General features: G+C 39.8%; 1 protein-coding gene across 2 annotated transcripts in view; it reads right to left on the reverse strand.

Moving 5' to 3' along the window:
* XIRP2 (xin actin binding repeat containing 2) overlaps positions 1-20,023 on the reverse strand; it is a 264,735-nt gene that overhangs the window by 19,733 nt on the left and 224,979 nt on the right. For both annotated transcript variants that reach the window (XM_077447917.1, XM_077447916.1), the window contains exons 4-6: positions 4,578-4,670; positions 4,306-4,378; positions 528-646 (exon numbers count right to left, since the gene is read on the reverse strand). In XM_077447917.1, coding sequence (XP_077304043.1) covers positions 528-646; positions 4,306-4,378; positions 4,578-4,670 — 285 coding nt within the window. The remainder of the gene's footprint in view (positions 1-527; positions 647-4,305; positions 4,379-4,577; positions 4,671-20,023) is intronic.

A 20,023-nucleotide genomic window follows, 5' to 3' on the forward strand; every position in this document is an offset into this window, starting at 1 on the left:
AAAAGAACAGTGATGTACATGAAAATTCCAAATTAATTAAGTTTTTTAGAAATTTTAAAATGAAAGTTGACAGTATTCTACTGTTTCGGGTATTTATAGTAAGGAGAAGCTGACCTTTGCTTTTTTTAAGAGAGCTACTAACAGGAAGTCAGCGGCGTGTATAAACTCCCCATCAGAACCAGTAATTTATAGAAAATATAGTCAGTTGTTATATTTAATGTGTTTTAAATAAGTTTGTTGTTGAGTGTAGAAAAAAAAACACTCAGTCATGAATATGTACAGAGAAAATAGTATAAGTGGAACAAACAATAATTTGTTAAATGAGAAAAGATAAGCTTGAAGTAGGGAAAATAGCAAAGATAAAAATTCTAACCTTCAGAGATTTAAGCTTGAACATATATTTTACTTGGAGATGATATCACTTCACAAAGACATATTTTACTTGTCTTTTGTATTATTTTATGTTATCAACAACTTGTTTTGCTTACTAGTATGACACATTTTATTAAGTTTTACCAAAAATGTACCTTTGTATATTTCCCTTGCGAGGTAACACTTCCACCAATGCTAGTGCTTTTTTCCTTGAGAGATTTCTCAAACTGTTCCTTAAGAACTTGAGCAGAAACTTTTGGCATTTCTTGGTAACCTATAGAATAAAAAGTGATCAACTTAGTTAAAGCAGCATTACTTCCAGAGATAAAATAATGTATTGCAGCTTATCAATCCTTAAATATGGTAGCTGCATTTGTTTTCTTTTAAATGTCTCTTTCCTTTATTTTCACCTGGTAGTCCGGCCAACAGCCCACTTCCTATCCTAGGGTGTCTCTACTATGGATGGACAAGCAATGCATACACCTTTGGACAGTCAATCTGGGGAGATACACTATCATATTTAGATGAACCTAACAAATTAAAGCCAAACTGCAGCTAACACAAATAAAACAGTTGCAGTGGATACTTAAATTCTTTTTGGAATTGCAGACAGAGTTTGCCCTTCCCAGAAGTCAGTTCTATGAATATGTACAACTCAGACACGCAATACAGACCCAAGCTCGTTCCTCTTTGCTAACCTCAACTGACCACCCACTGATGTCAGATGTTCTGTTGAAAACAGATAAAAAGGGAATGATTTCTAGGGAGTATTCTATTCTGTTACACTCTACACATGACACATCCGTACTCCCTGCAGGAAAGGCTGTGAAAGAGATTTGTGGCCTATAGATGGGGAACAGTGGGAAATATGCTTAGCTTCTGTCCCACTAGTGTTGGTCTAAGCATCTCAAAAACTCTCTCATCTATTCTTACTGCATAGAGCATACAGGACACTGGTTCAATAAAACAAGTGGGGGAGTAGAAATTTTCCATTGTGTCTGAAGTGTAAAAGAGATAACGGCGACCTGTTGCATATGATTTTGAGATGCTACTATCTTACAAGTCTTTCAGTTTCTTCTTTCACATACTCAGATTGTTTGCTGGGAATCTTAGAGGAGCAATTACTTGCACCTCATGTCCATGTAGCAGTATTACATTTATTATACATTGCCCGTATATTAATAGCTCGATATTGGATATAGCCCCAAGTTCCGAGCAGGGGACAATGGGTGCAAGCAGTTAATAATATGTTAATATGTGAAAAACTCACTTATCAACACAGAAATGTCTCTAAGAAATTGTAATCAATGTGGAGGCTGTGGCTGGATACCCTGGGTCATTAATGTGAAGGCCAATGTACTTAAGTTTTGTTTGTATTCTTTTTCTTTTTCTCTTTTTTTCAGTTTTTATTATGTGCATAGAAACCTGGAACTGGAATATGCTAGATGCTTCTAGATTGGCTACTTTGTCTGATGGGTTGGTGACTGTTCATGTATATGTTGGTTACTTACCTCATCTCAGTGTATACTGTTGTAAACCGTTATACACTTAATACGTTTTTGTATGGAATGTTTGTTATTTCAATAAACTTTTCTCTGATTTAGGAAAAAAAACTGTTGCAGTGACAATATTTTTTTCCTTTTGGAAATAAAGAAAAAAAAAGCTTAAAAAGGAAACCAATACAGCCACCTCATCTAAGAAGTGGTTAGCTGTAATTTTTTGGAGTGTAATACTTAATACCACTTTAAATATACAAAAAGTACAACAGTTTTAAACAAAACATGTTACGTGTAAATCTGTCAGTGATTCTAAAAACATGCTTTTAGGTCAATCTTGCACAGGGTAAGGCTCATGGGATGGATCAAGAATGGAACTAATCCACTAAGTGATGATTACTTGGAATGGAAGGTGGGTGATTACAGCCAAATCCAACATGCTCTCAACATGTACAGGTAAATAGATACTTTGTACCAGAAGAAAGCATAGCCCATGTAGCCTGGTTTGTACAGGACAGTGCAGTCATTACATTTCTTCTACACTTCTAATGCCAACATAAAGTGCAATGAGAAGATGGGGTCTTTGTCAGGCTGCCCAATATTGTGTCAAGTGCCCCCTCCCCACCATCTTCCTTTCTAAAGCATGCTGTCTGTACTTGTGACATTATAAAGAGCCCTGGGGGATGTAAAACTTTTTTTGCCATTATATATTCTGAGATGTTGTTGAATGTTAAAATAAGATTGCCCTGCAATAACATACTGGGATACTATTGCATCTTTTGCATTTTTTTTCTTGCCTTAAGATGTAACCAAAGTAAAAAATTTAGATGATAGAGTGGGAAAGTATTGTAAACCCTAGTAAGTGTTAATTTCTGTCTGTGTCCATGGGGAGATTCACACTCTTTATGTCCTGGTGACCATTGCCACTGTGATTAAAAGTAAATGAAAATCCAAACCTTTGAGTTGTCACCAGAATAGGAAATCTTGTAGTGAAGACACAGTTCTGGTCAATACTCCCTAACAGAGTATTTCCCTCTCTTTGAGATTTCCTTTAACGTGAAATAAGACTCCACTTTTGAACTTGTACCTTCAGGTAAGTCTATAATAAGGCTTACCTGTAGATAGAGTGAATATCTCCTAAACTTGCACTGTTTAGGAGATAGTCACACAACATGCAGCCGGTGACGTCACTGGTACATGTACACTGAAGGGATGACATACCCTGGCAGACCTTCAGTGCTCTGTGCCGGAGCCAAGGGCTTGGCTATTCAAACAGTTGGAGCCCGTGAACCGAGAAGGAAGACTGGCTGAAGATGGCAGCAGGTAAGTCTGTCATAATCTGCTAGTATGCAGTGCATACTAGTACATTATGCCTTCAATGTGCGGAAGACCCATTTTTTTTATCTTTCTAGTGGTTTACTACTGCTTTAACATCCTGTTGAAATAAAGAGAGATCTCCCCAATGGAACAAAGATGACTAAACTAGGAAACATCCCAAGTCCACAGCACTGCTCCAGACTCACACTTCCTAACATCCACGAGCAAACAGGATGCTGGCTCGAAAAAGCCCACCTCTGATTACCATTAGACATATGGATTAAAAAGAAGCCATATCCCACTGTTTGCTTTTCTAGACATTTTTTATCAACTGTCAATAGTACAGTTGCATCCATACTGTGTGCATTTGAAAACCACCCCTCCCTAACGTGTTTCACCACAATGTGATTTGATCACAAGGATAATCTAATGATCAAGCTACTTTGTGATTAAATATATGGAGCAGGTGTGGTTTTTGTATGGAGACAGTATGGATTCAGCTGCACTATTGACAATTGAATAAAGATACCTGGAAGAGCAAACAGTGGAGTGTTGCTTCCACATTGGGAGGTGCTTTCCTTCAATTCCCATTGCGTGGACACAACACTAATAGATATGTCCACTTAGACAATTGTCACTAGTATAGTTGTCCCAATTAGAACATTTCACTACTACCAATGTACTATATAAAACATTCTTTTTTTTTCCTTGCATTTAATTCCAGGCAGAAGTAGTCACCAGGACAAACATAGATGAATCTCCCTTATGAGGACAAAGACAAAAATGAAAACCAGACAGGTTTTAAGCCCTTACCACTCTTAAGTACACTTATTTGTTAACCTTTTGCCTTACAAAAAATCTTAACAGCTATCCTAACCTTCCTCCTTTTCAGCATATTATTTGCTTTAAAAAAAGTCAGGTGCACTTTATGTTTGATATGTGTAACATCAATTATGATTTTTATTCCTCTGAGTCTCATCTTAGAGCATTTCTTTTTGTCATTATTGATTTAAATATTTTTTCATCAGTAAACATTCTTGTGAAATTTACAAGACTTCAATTTGCTACCCCATTGCATTTAACTTAGCTGTACCGCATATATTTAAAGCAGGATTCTTACCAACGCCATCAGCTTCTTGATTATAATTAGATGCTGAGCATTTCTCATGGGTGCTTTGCTCATGAACCAACACCTAGGTAAGGAAAATTATGGCGTTAAAAATATAGCATTATCCCCAGTATCAATAAATAAATGGGCACACTGTGGTGGCTCCAGAGAGTTATGCTAAGTATAAAACTATTTTTCATACAAACTGTTGTAATAGTTATATTCATGTGCAGGCTTGCAAATAATTTAAATACACAATGTGCTAATGAATATTTGTATAATACCTGTTCTGTATTACTGGCTGAAAATTGTGATTCGTGTTGCTCAGTTGCTTGGCTGCTGCTAACAAACTTGACTTCATTGCTTCTTCTTGTTTCCTAAATGACAAAGGCATATTCACAAAATGAGATTCTATTTTAGACAACTAAATTGTCAGCTTTATGTGTCTAGTATTTTCAGTCTGAATTATTTTGCATGAATTCTACTTACGTAGGCAAAAACAAGCAAACAGGGCAGAGTGGTGACATATCATTAAGAGGCAAGACAAAGATTCTTAAAGAGAAACTGCACTTTTAAAGGGTTTTTTTTTCTCTGACTTTTCATTTCACTTTTCAAAATCACTTGAGGCGACTCGTTGTACATCTTGCGGCATGTATGCGTTCCTTGATCATCCGATCGAGGGTGAATACTGCTGTACAAAATGGAAGCACATTGTTTCCCTGGAAGCCCAGGCTATGAATCTGGGGAAGCAACTGTCAGCACTGAGAAGTCCCTCCATACTAAAGGAGAGCCAGGAACGTACATGGCAGGTGCCGGCAGGGGCCAGCACAGAGGCGGGTGGAGACAAAGAGGTGCAGGCACTAGGAAAGAGTAGATGGGTGACAGTCGGGAAGGGTAGAGGGGGAAGTGCCAGGGGGGCAGATCCAGGGCTGGAGCATCCCAATAAGTACGCTCCGTTGAGTGACATTGGTGAAACCAGTTAAGGACCAGCACTGCTGGAGCTGAGGGAGTCTCCTAGCTGCCGGGGGAAGAACTCCTCCAGTGAGAGAGGGAGGAAGTGAAGGGAAAGGAAAGACTGGTGGTAGGGAAATTAGAAGGATAGAGAGGGCAATCTGTAACAAAGACATGAAGCGCCGAACTGTATCTTGTCTACCAGGTGCTCAAGTTCGCACATCTCGGATCTGGTGGACAGATTACTCTGAGGGGCTGGGGAAGACCCAGCTGTCATGGTGCACGTCGGCACCAATGACAAATTCAGATGCAGATGGAGTGTCCTAAAGAACAATTTTAGGGACTTGGGAGCTAAATTGAGGAAAAGGACCTCTCAGGAATACTCAGGAATACTACCAGTACATCGAGCCACATCAGAAAGGCAGAGGGAGATTAGGGAAGTAAACAAGTGGCTGAGGAGCTGGTGTAGAAAGGAGGGATTTGGGTTCCTGCAGGACTGAGCTGACTTCTCAGTCATTAACCAGTACTATGGAAGGGATGGACTGCACCTAAATGAGGAGGGTACAGATCAGCTGGGAATGAAGAGGGCCAAAAAGTTAGAGGAGTTTTTAAACTAGGCGACGGGGGGAGGGTCCAGAGGTAGAGATAGTCAGCACAGAACATATTCCAGAGGGTAGTATTGGGGGCATTTAGTGATAGGTTATAGAAAAATGGGGTTCCCTCGTGCTATCAAAGTGAAAAATATCTGAATGTGGTATGGCGGCTAGATTGCTGCTAGACCTAAAGTGTATACCATGCACTTGAACAACAATAAATAAAAAAGGTGATCAGCGCAAACTATATACCAAATATTACTACAACGATGGAAAATCCTTGTTTGATATGTATACTACTTCATAGATAAAGTGCAATAAATCAATAATTATATCAATACTATTGGTGAATCCTAATGCAAATTGTGCTGTGCATGCAATTGTTTAGCTGCTGTGCAAAACTGCTACTGTGCAAACTACATAAATAAATTATTTAGCTGCTGTGCAAAACTGCTACTGTGCAACCTACATAAATAAATTATTCACTGTGCATGCGATTATTTAGCTGCTGTGCAAAATACTACTGTGCAAACTATGCAAACAAATAATTTGCTGTGCATGCGATTATTTAGCTGCTGTGCAAACTGCTACTGTGCAAATTATGCAAATAAATCATTTGCTGTGAATGCAATAATTTAGCTGCTCTGCAAAATGCTACTGTGGAAACTACACAAATAAATTATTTGCTGTACATGCGATCATTTAGCTGCTGTGCAAACTGCTACTATGCAAACTATGGGCTGTTTCTTCCTTCAGTCTTTTTGGAGCTGTCATTTACTAATAGTAACAATCAGGAAAGGGTTATTTTGATGACCATTTCCATACCTCCCAATTTTCTGAGATAATAAAGAGGGACACATTATAGCACACATGTGTGCACTCCCCCGGCATGTGCCCATGGACAATGAAGAATGAATGCTCAAGAAATGCACACAAAAAAGGAACAGTTGTTACCTATACATTTCTTTATTTTTATTTTTTTTAAACTTGTCTATTGCAAAAAAAAAACAAGCATTAATAAGACATGGTACCATACAAGATGACATATAAAATCCCCTGTAGGACAAAAAGGCATTAATGTAAATAAACATTAAAGTAAAGTGTAAAAGAGTCCTATCTATAACAAAGTCCCAAGCAATGCAAAATGTCCAATAAAAAAGTGCAGAAAATGTAATTCAATCATAAAAATAAGTTAAGTTACATACTTTCAGCATTTGTTATTGGACATTTTGCATTTTTTTTTACTTGTTATGTATTTAGAACTCTTTTGCACTTCATATATTTGTACTTTATATAGTTGTGCACTTTTTTGAGTCATGTTTATATCATGCTGATTGCATTTTTTTATTTTTATTTATGTATATGATTGATTAAGTGGGCAAGCACACCTGTCTTTCTTAATTACATTGTCTAAAGCAGGGTAATCAGACTTTTACAGGTGCTGCTGCCAATTTATATCTCAGCGTGGGTTTTATATTTAGTTTTTATTTAAAGTACAGTAAGGCCCCTTCTACACAAACAATCCGTTCAGGCCCGCCTGTCAGTTTTTCAGGCGGACCTGAACGGATGCTCCATAGAGGTGACATGTCCGCTGACATCCGACCCGCTCCATTCCGAAAAAGTGTGACGGAGGAAAAAGCTATATCCACGGGGTGGATCAGCACTGATCTGCCCCGTGTGAAAGGACCCTATACCATATAACAAAACGTTTCCATGAGTCCATTTGTTTCAACTGACGTGACATGTACAATCACCAATCCACTATGATCCAGTATAACAGGGTGTGTGGGTGCAATAGAGAAGTGCACACTCTCTAAAAGAGGATAATGGTAAAGTAGATGCACACCACATATCCCATATCTGATTATATTTATGACAGCCCCTGTTTTCATAGATAACCTTTTCATAATGTAATACCTGGGTGATTGCACACAACCACTGGGGAGTGAGGGAGGAGAGGGCTGTAACCATTTCAGTGCAAAGAATTTATGAGGGTTTTTAGTATATTGCAGCCATTGCTCTTCATCTGGGAGGCCAGATAGACAAACTTCAGGGGTGAATGGGACAGGGGTTGACATTATAGTAGACAACAGGTACACAATTTGTTTACAGTATCTGTCAATCGCCAAAGTACGTTAAGGAAATCAGTTCCTGGTTGGACACATCTGGTCCAGTTTGAGTCAGGGGTGCAATGCATAGCAATACTTATATGAGCCTCCGCCGTGTTATGAGGTTCCAGACTAAGTCAATCTTTAAGGTGTCTCAACTGCCTTTATAGGTAGTACAAATACAGTACACGTCTAGAAGGACCATGCTTGCCTTGCATTTTTGGCCTTTGCAAAACTGAAAGTTTTAGCTTATAACATGTGTCTGCCCAGATAAAGGACATAAACAATGTATCCAATGACTTAAGGAATGACTTGGGTACCAGCACTGGCATATGTGAAGTGATATATAGACATTTAGGTAACAAAATCATTTTGATCAGGTTTATCCTGCCAGCATCTGATAAAGGGAATTTAGACCACACAGTTAGTTTAGGCTTCGCAAATTGCAAAAGATGGTCTATATTTGTTAACAAGGTGTCCATATGGGTCAAAGTAATAATAACGCCTAAATATTTATATGAGGTCACTAAAAGGGGATGGAAATTAGGGTAGTTTGGAGCAAGGATGAGTGTAGTGGCATTTCTTACAAACCTACACACTTCTATCTGAAAACATTCTGGCTTTCTTTACTGATTATGGAACTAACATTCAAGAAGTGCAAAATCATTCTGAAGTAGCTTAATAGCCAGCAATTACTGTAGATGCGAATTCTAATGACATTTGTTTACTTATGCATTGTGCATCATAAACAACTACTCCCGCCCTCAGCCTTTTTTTTCTTCTCATGCCCCATACACACTATCGGATTTTCTGCTGATTTTTATCTTCAGATTTACCAAAACCATGTAATAGAAGGGCCTGCTTGATTGTATACAAATTGAAACTCCTAAGGTTTGACCTCATATTATGTGGTTTTGGTAAATCTGAAGACAAAAATCAGCAGAAAATCTGATAGTGTGTATGGGGCTTCCATGTTGATGATCTCCTCTCTTGCAGACACTTTCCTGTCTACATGTGTCCACTCCAACATCTGCTGTACATCATTTCCCTGCACCTGCTTCCTATTAGTAACAATGGTGGATCATGCCAGCATAATATGTGTTGACATGACCACTTGTTCTCTCCATCAGTGGAGCTTGCAAGAGAGGGACAATGCAGGAGAACAACTGTTCCCCAAATACAGGAAGTGCCTGAACAAGGTACTTTAATGGCAGGATCACTGCCTATTATTTTAACCGCTTATACTTCGGCAGAAGGGCACGTACAGGCAGATTAGAGTACCTGTACGTCACCCTTTAAGAAGTGCTTTGCGGACATGTGCGCCGCGACCTCCGTGGGTGTGATCGCAGGTTTTACGGAGAGGTACGGGAAAATGCTGATGTAAACAAGCATTTCCCCGTTCTGCTTAGTGACACTTACACTGATCACAGCTTCCTGTAATCGGGAGCGGTGATCAGTGTCGTGTCACACATAGCCACGCCCCCCCACAGTTAGAATCGCTCCCTAGGACACACTTAACCCCTACAGCACCACCTAGTGGTTAACCCCTTCACTGCTAGTCACATTTACACAGTAATCAATGCATTTTTAATTGCACTGATCGCTGCATAAATGTGAATGGTCCCAAAATTACGTCAAAAGTGTCCGATCTGTCTGCCATAATTTCGCAGTCACAATAAAAATCGCTGATTGCCGCCATTACTAGTAAAAAAAAAATATTAATAAAAATGCCATAAAACTATCCCCTATTTTGTAGATGCTATAAGTTTTGCACAGACCAAACAATAAATGCTTATTGTGATTTTTTTTACCAAAAATATGTAGAAAAATATGTGTCTAAACTGAGGAAAAATAAATGTTTTTTTAAATATTTTTTGGGGATATTTCTTATAGCAAAAAGTAAAAAATAATTAAGTTTTTTCAAAATTGTGACTACTTTTTTGTTTATAGCGCAAAAAATAGCAGAGGTGATCAAATACCACCAAAAGAAAGCTTTATTTGTGGGGAAAAAAGGACGTAAATTTTTTTTGGGAGCCACATCGCACAACCACGCAATTGTCAGTTGAATCGTCGCAGTGCCGAATCGCAAAAAGTGCTCTGGTCTTTGGCCAGCCAAATGGTCTGGGGTTTAAGTGGTTAAAGTGTATTTTAAGCTAGGCTTGTGCAATTCGTATATACATTTTGTGTGATATAAAATACAGAGGTTCTAACTCTTCCACATTCCACAGATAGAATCTGTGTTAAATTCACATAAACTCAGAAATGTTCTTATAAACAATGCTCTGTGTACTGTAAAAACATGGCAAAACTTAGGAACATGTTTATCTTAGGTTTTTAGCTTGCAGTTGCATCTATATTTTACAAAGGCGTGAGAAGCTCACACGATCAGCTCAGTATATTCCAGCCATCAAAAGCTTTAAAACCACATGACCAACCACAACGTAGTTAAAATACTTTTAAACATTTACTTGCTCTGTGTAATTAATTCCCACAGGTCATTTCAGCCCTAAGAAATGGCCCTGTGCATTCTAGGTGAGCGGTCCCTATATTACTGGCGGCTTGATTCGGTCATATTAAGCTGGTATGAAATGGGAGAGTAATTGGGATTGCTGTGTCTGAGCTGGTGGTGAATACATCATTCTCTCTGCCTCTGGGATGCATTAGTTTAAATGTAGTCATTTGTGAAAAGCTTTTCAAGCTTTGTTTTAAATGACTAAATATGCATGCTGAAAGCCCATTTTAATCAGGCAAGACTATTCTTTGGTTCAGCTACTGTATATGAAAGGAAAGCACTGCCTAATTTCAGTGTATCATGGAGTTGTTTAGAAAAAAGAGAAGAGAGAATGAACATGCATATAAAAAAAACAGCCTCATGAATGGTTATGTTAGATCAAGGTTTCAGAAACCTGCCTATATGACTAAAGCCGTCATTCTGCGTTTCTGAAATCTTGATATAACATAAGCATTAATGGGAATTGTTCCAATTAAATAGTATGCAGCAACAGCCCTGAAGAAGGGGGAGTCTATTCCGACTCCCGAGTTGGCTTGATGTACAGGTTGCTACTTTTTAGGGCTGAAACAACGAATCGCTTAATTGACAACTAATTGATTATGAAAATAGTTGTCAATTAATCGATTCATTGTTTTAATAATCGATTAATCGACCAGACGATTAGTTGGCCTGCATACAGAATGCATTATTTGTTTACATACCAGGAAATACAGTGCAGCACACATACAGCTCTGTACACCATTCATACATGTTAGTAAGTGCCTGAGAAGTTGTGAATGTGAATGTGTGAGGAGCAATGCCTCATTGGACATGTAGTCCTGGGCAGGAAGGGAGTGGATCTAAAGGCAGACGTTTTTTTACCATGCTATAGGGGCTCGCTATACTATAATTTGCAGCTTGCTATTGGGGCACTCTAAAGGCAGGAGGAGCCAGAAGCATCGGGGAGGACCCCAGAAAAGAAGAATCGGTGCTACTCTGTGCAAAACCATTACACAGAGCAGATAAGTATAACATGTTTGTGTTAAAAAAAAATACTTTAAAGTAGGGAAGATCATCATCTGAACCCAGAGAAGGTGGAGGCTGATAGACTGGAGGCAATAGCAGGCATTACTATTACATTTCAAGTAAACGTTTATATATGGAGGCAAGCCACATCATGTGGGAGCAGGGCACATTACATGAGGGCAGAGCACATTACGTGAGAACAAGGCACATTATAGGGGGCAGGGCACATTATGTGGGAGCAGGGCACATTACACGAGGGCAGGGCACATTACGTGGGAACAGGGCACATTATGTGGGAGCAGGGCACATTATGTGGGAGCAGGGCACATTACACGAGGGCAGGGCACATTACGTGGGAACAGGGCACATTACGTGGGAGCAGGGCACGTTACAGGGGACAGGGCACATTATGTGGGAGCAGGGCACATTTCATGAGGGCAGGGCACATTACATGGGAGCAGGGCACATTACGTGGGAGCAGGGCACGTTACAGGGGACAGGGCACATTATGTGGGAGCAGGGCACATTTCATGAGGGCAGGGCACATTACGTGGGAGCAGGGCACATTAGGCGATCATTAGGCGATCCCACATTAGGGGATCCCTGAAAACCCTTCTCTTCAGAGAAGCCTATCCTACCCACACCTAACAACTGTATTTTCATTTTCTCCATCAGCTCATCCCCCACAGTTATTACCTATTTTGTTTCAACTTGACCCCCCCTTCTAGATTGTAAGCTCTAACGTGCAGGGCCCTCTAGTCCCTCCTGTATTGATTTGTATTGTAAGTGTACTGTCTGCACTCATGTTGTAAAGCGCTGCGCAAACTGTTGGCGCTATATAAATCCTGTATAATAATAATAATTACGTGGGAGCAGGGCACATTACAAGGGGCAGGGCACATTACATGAGGGCAGGGCACATTACAAGGGGTAGGGCAATTATGTGGGAGTAGGGCACATTTCACGAGGGCAGGGCACATTATGTTGGAGCAGGGCACATTACATGCGCCCAGTGTGAAAGAGATCTAAATAAAAAATGTGATCTCTGAGTCTGATTATATTTAGAAGATTCAACCTCCAATAGTATATATAGTATATCGCTTCTGTCTGTTATTCTCAGAGTGGATTAGAGATTTTGCTCCCTAATCATATAGTTGGGTATTTATATTTACCATTGCATATAGATTTTTAACAATAGATTGCATTTTTTTTAAACTTTACATATTAAATTATACACCACACTTTTTTTAAGTTTATTATCCGATTAATCGAAACAATAATCAGCTCACTAATTGATTATGAAAATAATCATTAGTTGCAGCCCTACTACGTTTTAATAAACGCCTATGAACTGTACCTTAGATGTTGCATTTCTCTGGACACTGTGCACTCCTTTCCTTTTATCCAAGCATAAATGCTCTCTGGCAGTATAGTACTAGCACTTGGTAGATTAGACTTTACTACTGCTCACTGCTGCACTTAAGGTGGCCTTACCACTATTTATGCTGATCCAGATGCCAGATGTCATCTTATGCCTAGTCCTTACAGTTACTGCTGCAGTGGACCAGAAGACGCACAGGACTCCTGTGCAATTTGCTACCTGAGCTCCATAGAGAGCCCATCACAATCTTCTGCTATGCAAATTGGATGTGGATGAAACCCCAAATCCAATTCTCAATAGTATGAACCCAGCTTAAAGTGGTTGTAAACCCTTACAAACCACTTTGACCTACAGGTAAGCCTAGATTAAGGCTTACCTGTAGGTCCAAAAAATAGCTCCTAAACCTACACGGTTTAGGAGATATTTACTAAAAGACAGGCACCGCATGCGCCGTAGACATCGGCGCTCAGGTGCACTATCGCCGTTTGCAGCATGCTGCTGCTAACGGCGATATGCTGTTAGTGGCGGCTCCTGAGCACATGTGTGGGAGTGATGTCATCAATGCTCCGGCACTGTCAGTACCCGGAACAGCGATGCCCGGAAGAAGATGGATGCTCCGTACTACAGGGGACAGCGGTGACATCGCTGGCTCTTTGTCAGGTAAGTGACACATAATGAGCTATGCGATTTGCTGGGAGACAAAGAAGAAGTAAACCCAACAGGGTTTACTTCCTCTTTAAGAGAACTATAAACTAAATGTAGATTTTTGACAGCTGCAATGTTTCCTGGCTGATGTTAGAATGTTTTTTGATGTCCCTCATTGCCTGGTTTCACTCTTAAGGGGAGTTATGTATCACTTCTCTCTACCATGATATTCCATAAGTACTTTACAATAAGTACAGTACATGAAGCCATAAATATACAAAAAAAAATCTGCTTTACGTAAAATGTGAGTTGTCCTCTGCCAATCTGCCTTATCAGCTTGATGCAGCCAATGTTCTTGGGTGAACGGGCTTCCAGATTTACAGTCAGCAGCCATGTTGGGGAATCAATAACAAAAAAAAAGGATTGGCTTTTTCCTTATAATGACATGTTTTATATGACTGCAATCGACATGGCTCTCTCACATAATTGTTTTATAACTGCATATCAATCCCTTGCTTCTCAGTCAGCCCATTAAAAGCTGACACAAAAGACTATTCATAATAAAATATGATCTTCATTATCTACTGCTAGATGACACACTTGTATTCATAAGGCAGTTAATGAATGACAACTGCAATCACATTTTGATTAGATCACCCATGAGCTATACTATCTATGTAACATCTAATCTAGATACACATGCAGACCTATATTTAATAATAATGTAATAATGTAGTGCAAGAGCAATGTTGTGCAGTGACCTATAACAACCAATACAATTTCTGCTAACAGTAATTTAGTGTCGTCAAGTCTATTAAAAGGACTGACTATCCAACACTATTATTTCATTTTTTATTAGAGGGTAAAAGTGCACATCTGAGCAAAATTAAAATGCACATTTCACCATGTTTTCTCCAAAGAAAAAGAAACAAAACAAAACATTTTGATCCTGTCTGAAATCCCATGAACTCCTAGCTTTCTATGCATTTTACCTCTGCTGCACTGAAATCCCAAACAATGTTATGAGCCCTGTCCAGTTTACCAATGTGAATTACCGAGTACTTCCCCCTATATTATGGAGAAGAGGAGATAGGTAGGTGTTCTGTAGTCTTAATATACTTGGTATTTCAAGGTGTCAGTGTTGCTTCTCTATAGGCGTATTACAGCGAATTAGCATTTTAACCCTAGGCCAGAACTAGCAGGATCCCAAGGTGCTTGTCACCTTGATAAAGAGGTTCCCTGTACCCTCAGAACATTGTACTGATATGTGACTTTAGTAAAATGGTCACCTGGATTCCATTTGGTGTACTGGCCCACACAAAATGCTTTATGTCAAAACCCAAATGCAGTTCCTCAGATTTTTGTGTCTGAATGTTGTGTTTGGATATATAATTCGCCAAATCATTCTGGGGCTGTAGAAGACACAGAAGAATGTCCCATGACAGCTTACATCTGATGGTGGTAAAAATATATATAGCCAATATGAAATTCAGTATTGCGTTTCACATCCCCACAATAAGGGGTGCAGGGATCTGCTGCTCTCTACTGTCTGTATTTGTAAGTGTTTTTGCTACCTAATGTCACAGAGTTATCTATGTATATAACTTTCAGTCCAGGCATGGACTGCACTAGACCTCTGAAGGTATGCCGTAGTACATGGGTGTTCAACCTGTGGTCCTCCAGCTGTTGCAAAACTGCAAGTCCCATCATGCCTCTGCCTTTGGGAGTCATGTTTGTAACTGTCAATAGCTTGCAATGCCTCATGGGACTTGTAGTTATGCAGCAGCTGGAGGGCCACAGGTTGAGCACCCATGCTGTAGTATCTGTCACCAAGCTGTTAGTAGCAAATCTTTTAAGTCCTGTAAGTTGCAAGATGGGCCTTCCAGCACATCCCGCAGATGCTCAGTTGGATTAAGAACTTGAGATTTTGGAGGACAATTCAACAACTCTGACCACTGCAGACTGGGAACATCCCACAAGAGCTGCAGTTTTGGAGTTGCTTGGACCCAGTCGTCTAGTCATTACAATTTGGCTCTTGTAAAAGTCACTTAAAATCTTATGCTTGCCCATTTTTTTCTACTTTTAAAACATCGACTTAAGCCCCATACACACTATCATATTTTCTGCTGATTTCTGTCTTCAGATTTACCAAAACCATAAAATATGAGGTCAAACGTTAGGAGTTTCAATTAGTATGCATTCAGGCAGGCCCTTCTACTACATGGTTGTGGTAAATCTGAAGACAAAAATCAGCAGAAAATCTGATAGTGTGTATGGGGCTTTAGGGATAACACAAAAAAAAATGTTATTCACTTTACCTGTCAGGGGTCATAATGTTATGGCTGATTGATGTACGCTACATCCCAGTTTTATATTGAGTTCAATATTAAGTTGGCCCACCCTTTTCAGCTATAACAGCTTCAACTCTTCTGGGAAGGCTGTCCACAAGGTTTAGGAGTGTCTATGGGAATGTTTGACCATTCTTCCAGAAGCGCATTTGTGAGTTCAGGCACTGATGTTGGCCAAGAAGGCCTGGCTTGAATTCATCCCAAAGGTGTTATAACGGGTTGAGGTGCAGGCCGATCAAGTTCCTCCACTCCAAACTCGCTCATCCATGTCTTTATGAACCTTGCTTTGTGCGCTGGTGAGCAGTAATGTTCAAGTTCATGCTTCGACAAAGTTGGGAGCATGAAATTGTCAAAAATGTCTTGGTATGCTGACGCCTTAAGTGTTCCTTTCACTGGAACTAAAGGGCCAAACCCAACCCCTGAAAAACAACTCCTGGGTGGAGGTACTACAAACTTTATTATCAAACCCACGCATCTGAAAGTTCTGGTTCTCTTATTTACCTACAGGTTTAGCACAATATCCTATTTGGGGAGGGCCATTTCTTAATAACCTCCCAAAAGAGAGCTATTAGGGAATAACTGGAATGGTGAAAAGGTCCACTAAAAGCAGTCTATCACAGGTAATAGCCACATAAAACACTATCTGTCACAGGAAAATGCCACACAAGATGCAGCCTGTCAATGGAAAATGTCACAAAAATTTACTGTCTGTTATAGTAAAAAGCCACTCAAAATGTATTCCTATCAGCCAAATGCAGTCTGTCTGAATGCACTATTTGGAATTTAAAGGTCATACAAAGCCCTATCTGTCACAGGGAAAGGCCACACAAAATTTGTGTCATTTGTGACAGGGTAAATACACAATTATTGTTGCGAAAAACAGGAAAAATACCACACAAAATAATGGATCCTACTATAAATTTTATACTGAATATTTATTTTTTAAATAATATATTACATTTCAAAATTGAATTGTGTTTAATATTATGCCAGTCAACCCAAGTAAGTAAAAACGATGAATAAAAAGTATATTCGATGATCTATTATTATTATTATTATTATTATTATTCAGGATTTATATAGCGCCAACAGTTTGCGCAGCGCTTTACAATATGAGGGCAGACAGTACACTTACAATACAAATCAATACAGGAGGGATCAGAGGGCCCTGCTCGTTAGAGCTTACAATCTATTAAGTTTAACAGTGGTTTGCAGTAATTCACAGCATGCAGAAATACATTTATTTTCTTTTTATTCTTTATAGCTGTAGCCTGACTCATGATTGGGTTGTGTAATATGGCTACTCATGATACTCATAATACTCATGATATGGGTTAATATAATAGACTGCTATTTTTACTGTTATTAGATAAGCCAGTACACATAGCTAGAGAAGAAGAGCAGCGGAAAATGTATGTTTACAATTTAGCTCTTCTAGTCAATAACTCTGTAGTATCTTAGGTTGACCTATTGGAAAGCAATACCGCTTTTTCTGTTATAACATGTTAAAGTTTTAATCTTTCTAAAACTAGAAAACTGTCTCAATTCACCGTTAGTTTTAGGATTTTGGTACCAAAAACACTATAACACTATAGCTATCAAGGAATTCCTATTAGCCAGCTGGCTTGGGAAAATGTCCATGTTCATACTTCTGTATAAACATTAGCCAAGCGTGTGTGCGCAAGTATGCACATGGCTGTGCACATGCAGCATGGCATGTGCTGGGAGGTGCCTGCATGCCCAGACTCGGTAATTTGGGCCAGACTGCTTATTTAATGGATGCTTTAACTCAAAGTCAGTGCTGATGGGCCTTCAGTATGCTCCATGCTCTCTGACTTGTTCTGAATGTGATTCCTGGCTATCTCCTGACCCTATTTTTAGTTTAGTTCTACCTATTTCTGACCTTGATCTGGCTCCTGATTTGGTACTTCTATGCCAGCTCACTACTGACCTCGGCTTGATCTGTGACTTCTCTGCTGCCTCCTATTATTCTCCATGCCATTGTTGGGTGCTTACTTGCCTTTCATGTTGATGCAGCTGCCTTCTTCAATGCATAGTCCTGCTACGTGTCTGCTAACATCTTCCATGACTTCTGCCATCCTGAACTTTTGACCAAGTCAGAGTTCCCCTTTGCTTCTGGTGATCCTTCTACTGACTCCTCGCCTGACACTACTGCTTTCATGTTCTGCTGGATCTTCCTGGTTGGCATCTTCAGTTCAGGGTTCTGCAAACTAAATCCTTAGGCACTCATGTTCCTCCTGTACCTTTGCACCCTCTGTTTCACTTTCAGAGGGTTGCTTAGGCAGGAGATACTAGAGAGGCTGTCTTCGTCATCCTAGTCTCCTATCAGGTATGTGACAATAACCACCCAGACAAACAGACTTTCTATGAACAAAAACCTAAAATAAACCATTTGGATGGAAGAGATTTTCCTCAGTCAAAAGTAAAATTATGAAGAAAATAGGTACGATGCAGGGGCGGACTGACCATTGGGCCACTCGGGCACTGCCCGAGGGCCCCATGCCACTAGGGGGCCCTATCAGGGTTGCCAGCCTCAGTAAAACTTTGTGGTTTTTTTTTACATCTGTCAATGAAATGTCCCTTACCGACATCCTTTTGGTCTAAAAATCCAGAGTTTATAGCTGCCCCAGCTCTCCAGTACTGTGTTTGTGTCTGTTTGTGTATACTGTGTGGTCCCATAATCTCTGATTGCCTGAGGGCCCCATAATCTCCTATTGCCCAGGGGCCCCATAAGTTTTCCGTCTGCCCCTGGTACGATCAATACAGTCAGGTGTTCACTGTGTGAAATTCTGTATGTGCTGTATGTGCTGTATAAATGGAGCTGGTGCTGTACCTCTTCTACATATAGTTATATATAGGGTCTTCATAAAAGGCTGGCATTAATAATATTTCAAAGTGGGAAGGCTACATCCTCATGGATCCTAAGGCCCCATGCACACTATTAGATTTTCTGCAGATTTTTGTCTTCAGATTTAACAAAACCATATAATATGGAGGTCAAACCTGAAGAGTTTCAAATTTGAATGCAATCAGGCAGGCCCTTGCACTACATGGTTTTGGTAAATATGAAGACAAAAATCTGGAGAAAATCGAATAGTGTGTATGGGGTCTTAGCCTGGCTAAATTCAAGGATTCCATACCTAATTCTTTTGCACTAGAGACCTACAAGCAGATGATAGAACAACTCCTATGTCTTCTATTCTGTAGTAAGGTTTACTGACCAAAGAGATACTTTTTGTTCTATGAAATTCTCATTGCTTAGATGTACCCACACTGTTCATAAATCTCTTTTCTGTGGGATGTTCTCAGCAGTAGACTTAATGAGCTACGGCTTCAGTCTCAAGTGCGGTTCTATTAGGGGAAGGGAAAGTGGAGCAAGGTCAGACGTTTGTAGAAATTGAAAGTTATAGATTCTTGCTTAGTATACCTGCTGTAAAGGGTTATAATTAGTGATGAGCCAAATGTGCCAGGGTTCAATAAAATAAAGCTTGGAAACAGGGAACCTTTCTCAAACCCCACTGAAATCGAATGCCCTGTACACACGATAGAATTTTCCGACAACAAAACCGTGGATTTTTTTTCCAAAGGATGTTGGCTCAAACTTGTCTTGCATACACACGGTCACACAAATGTTGTCAGAAATTCAGAACGTCAAGAATGCGGTGACGTACAACACGTACGACGAGCCGAGAAAAATTAAGTTCAATATCCAGTGCGGCTCTTCTGCTTGATGCTGAACACGAGTGGAATTTTGTGCGTCGCAATTGTGTACAAATACTTGGAATTTGAGAACCTGCTCTCAAACATTTGTTGGTGGAAATTCCAACAACAAATGTTCTATGGAGCATACACACGGTCGGACTTTCTGACAATAAGCTCACATCCAACATTTGTTGTTGGAAAATCCTATCGTGTGTACAGGGGGAGATGAATCCTGAAAATTTGTTTGCCAATTCAAGTCTAATAGGACAGTCAATGTCAAGCAACCAATGCAAAAATGTTTGGGCGATGCCCTAAACTCGCCTGTAAAGTGGCTCACCTGTACAAAAGAAAAAGACATTTTACCCCTTGCTGAACATGTAATACATATATGTTGTGGCAAGAAAAGTGGGCTTCAACTTCCAGCTGCTGCAAGTATGTGTCCACGGCAGCCTGAAGTAGTTTGC

The sequence above is a fragment of the Lithobates pipiens genome, unplaced genomic scaffold, assembly GCF_037356315.1.
Source record: "Lithobates pipiens isolate NorthernLeopardFrog02 unplaced genomic scaffold, aLitPip1_a1.2 Scaffold_22, whole genome shotgun sequence".
Classification (NCBI taxonomy): domain Eukaryota; kingdom Metazoa; phylum Chordata; class Amphibia; order Anura; family Ranidae; genus Lithobates; species Lithobates pipiens.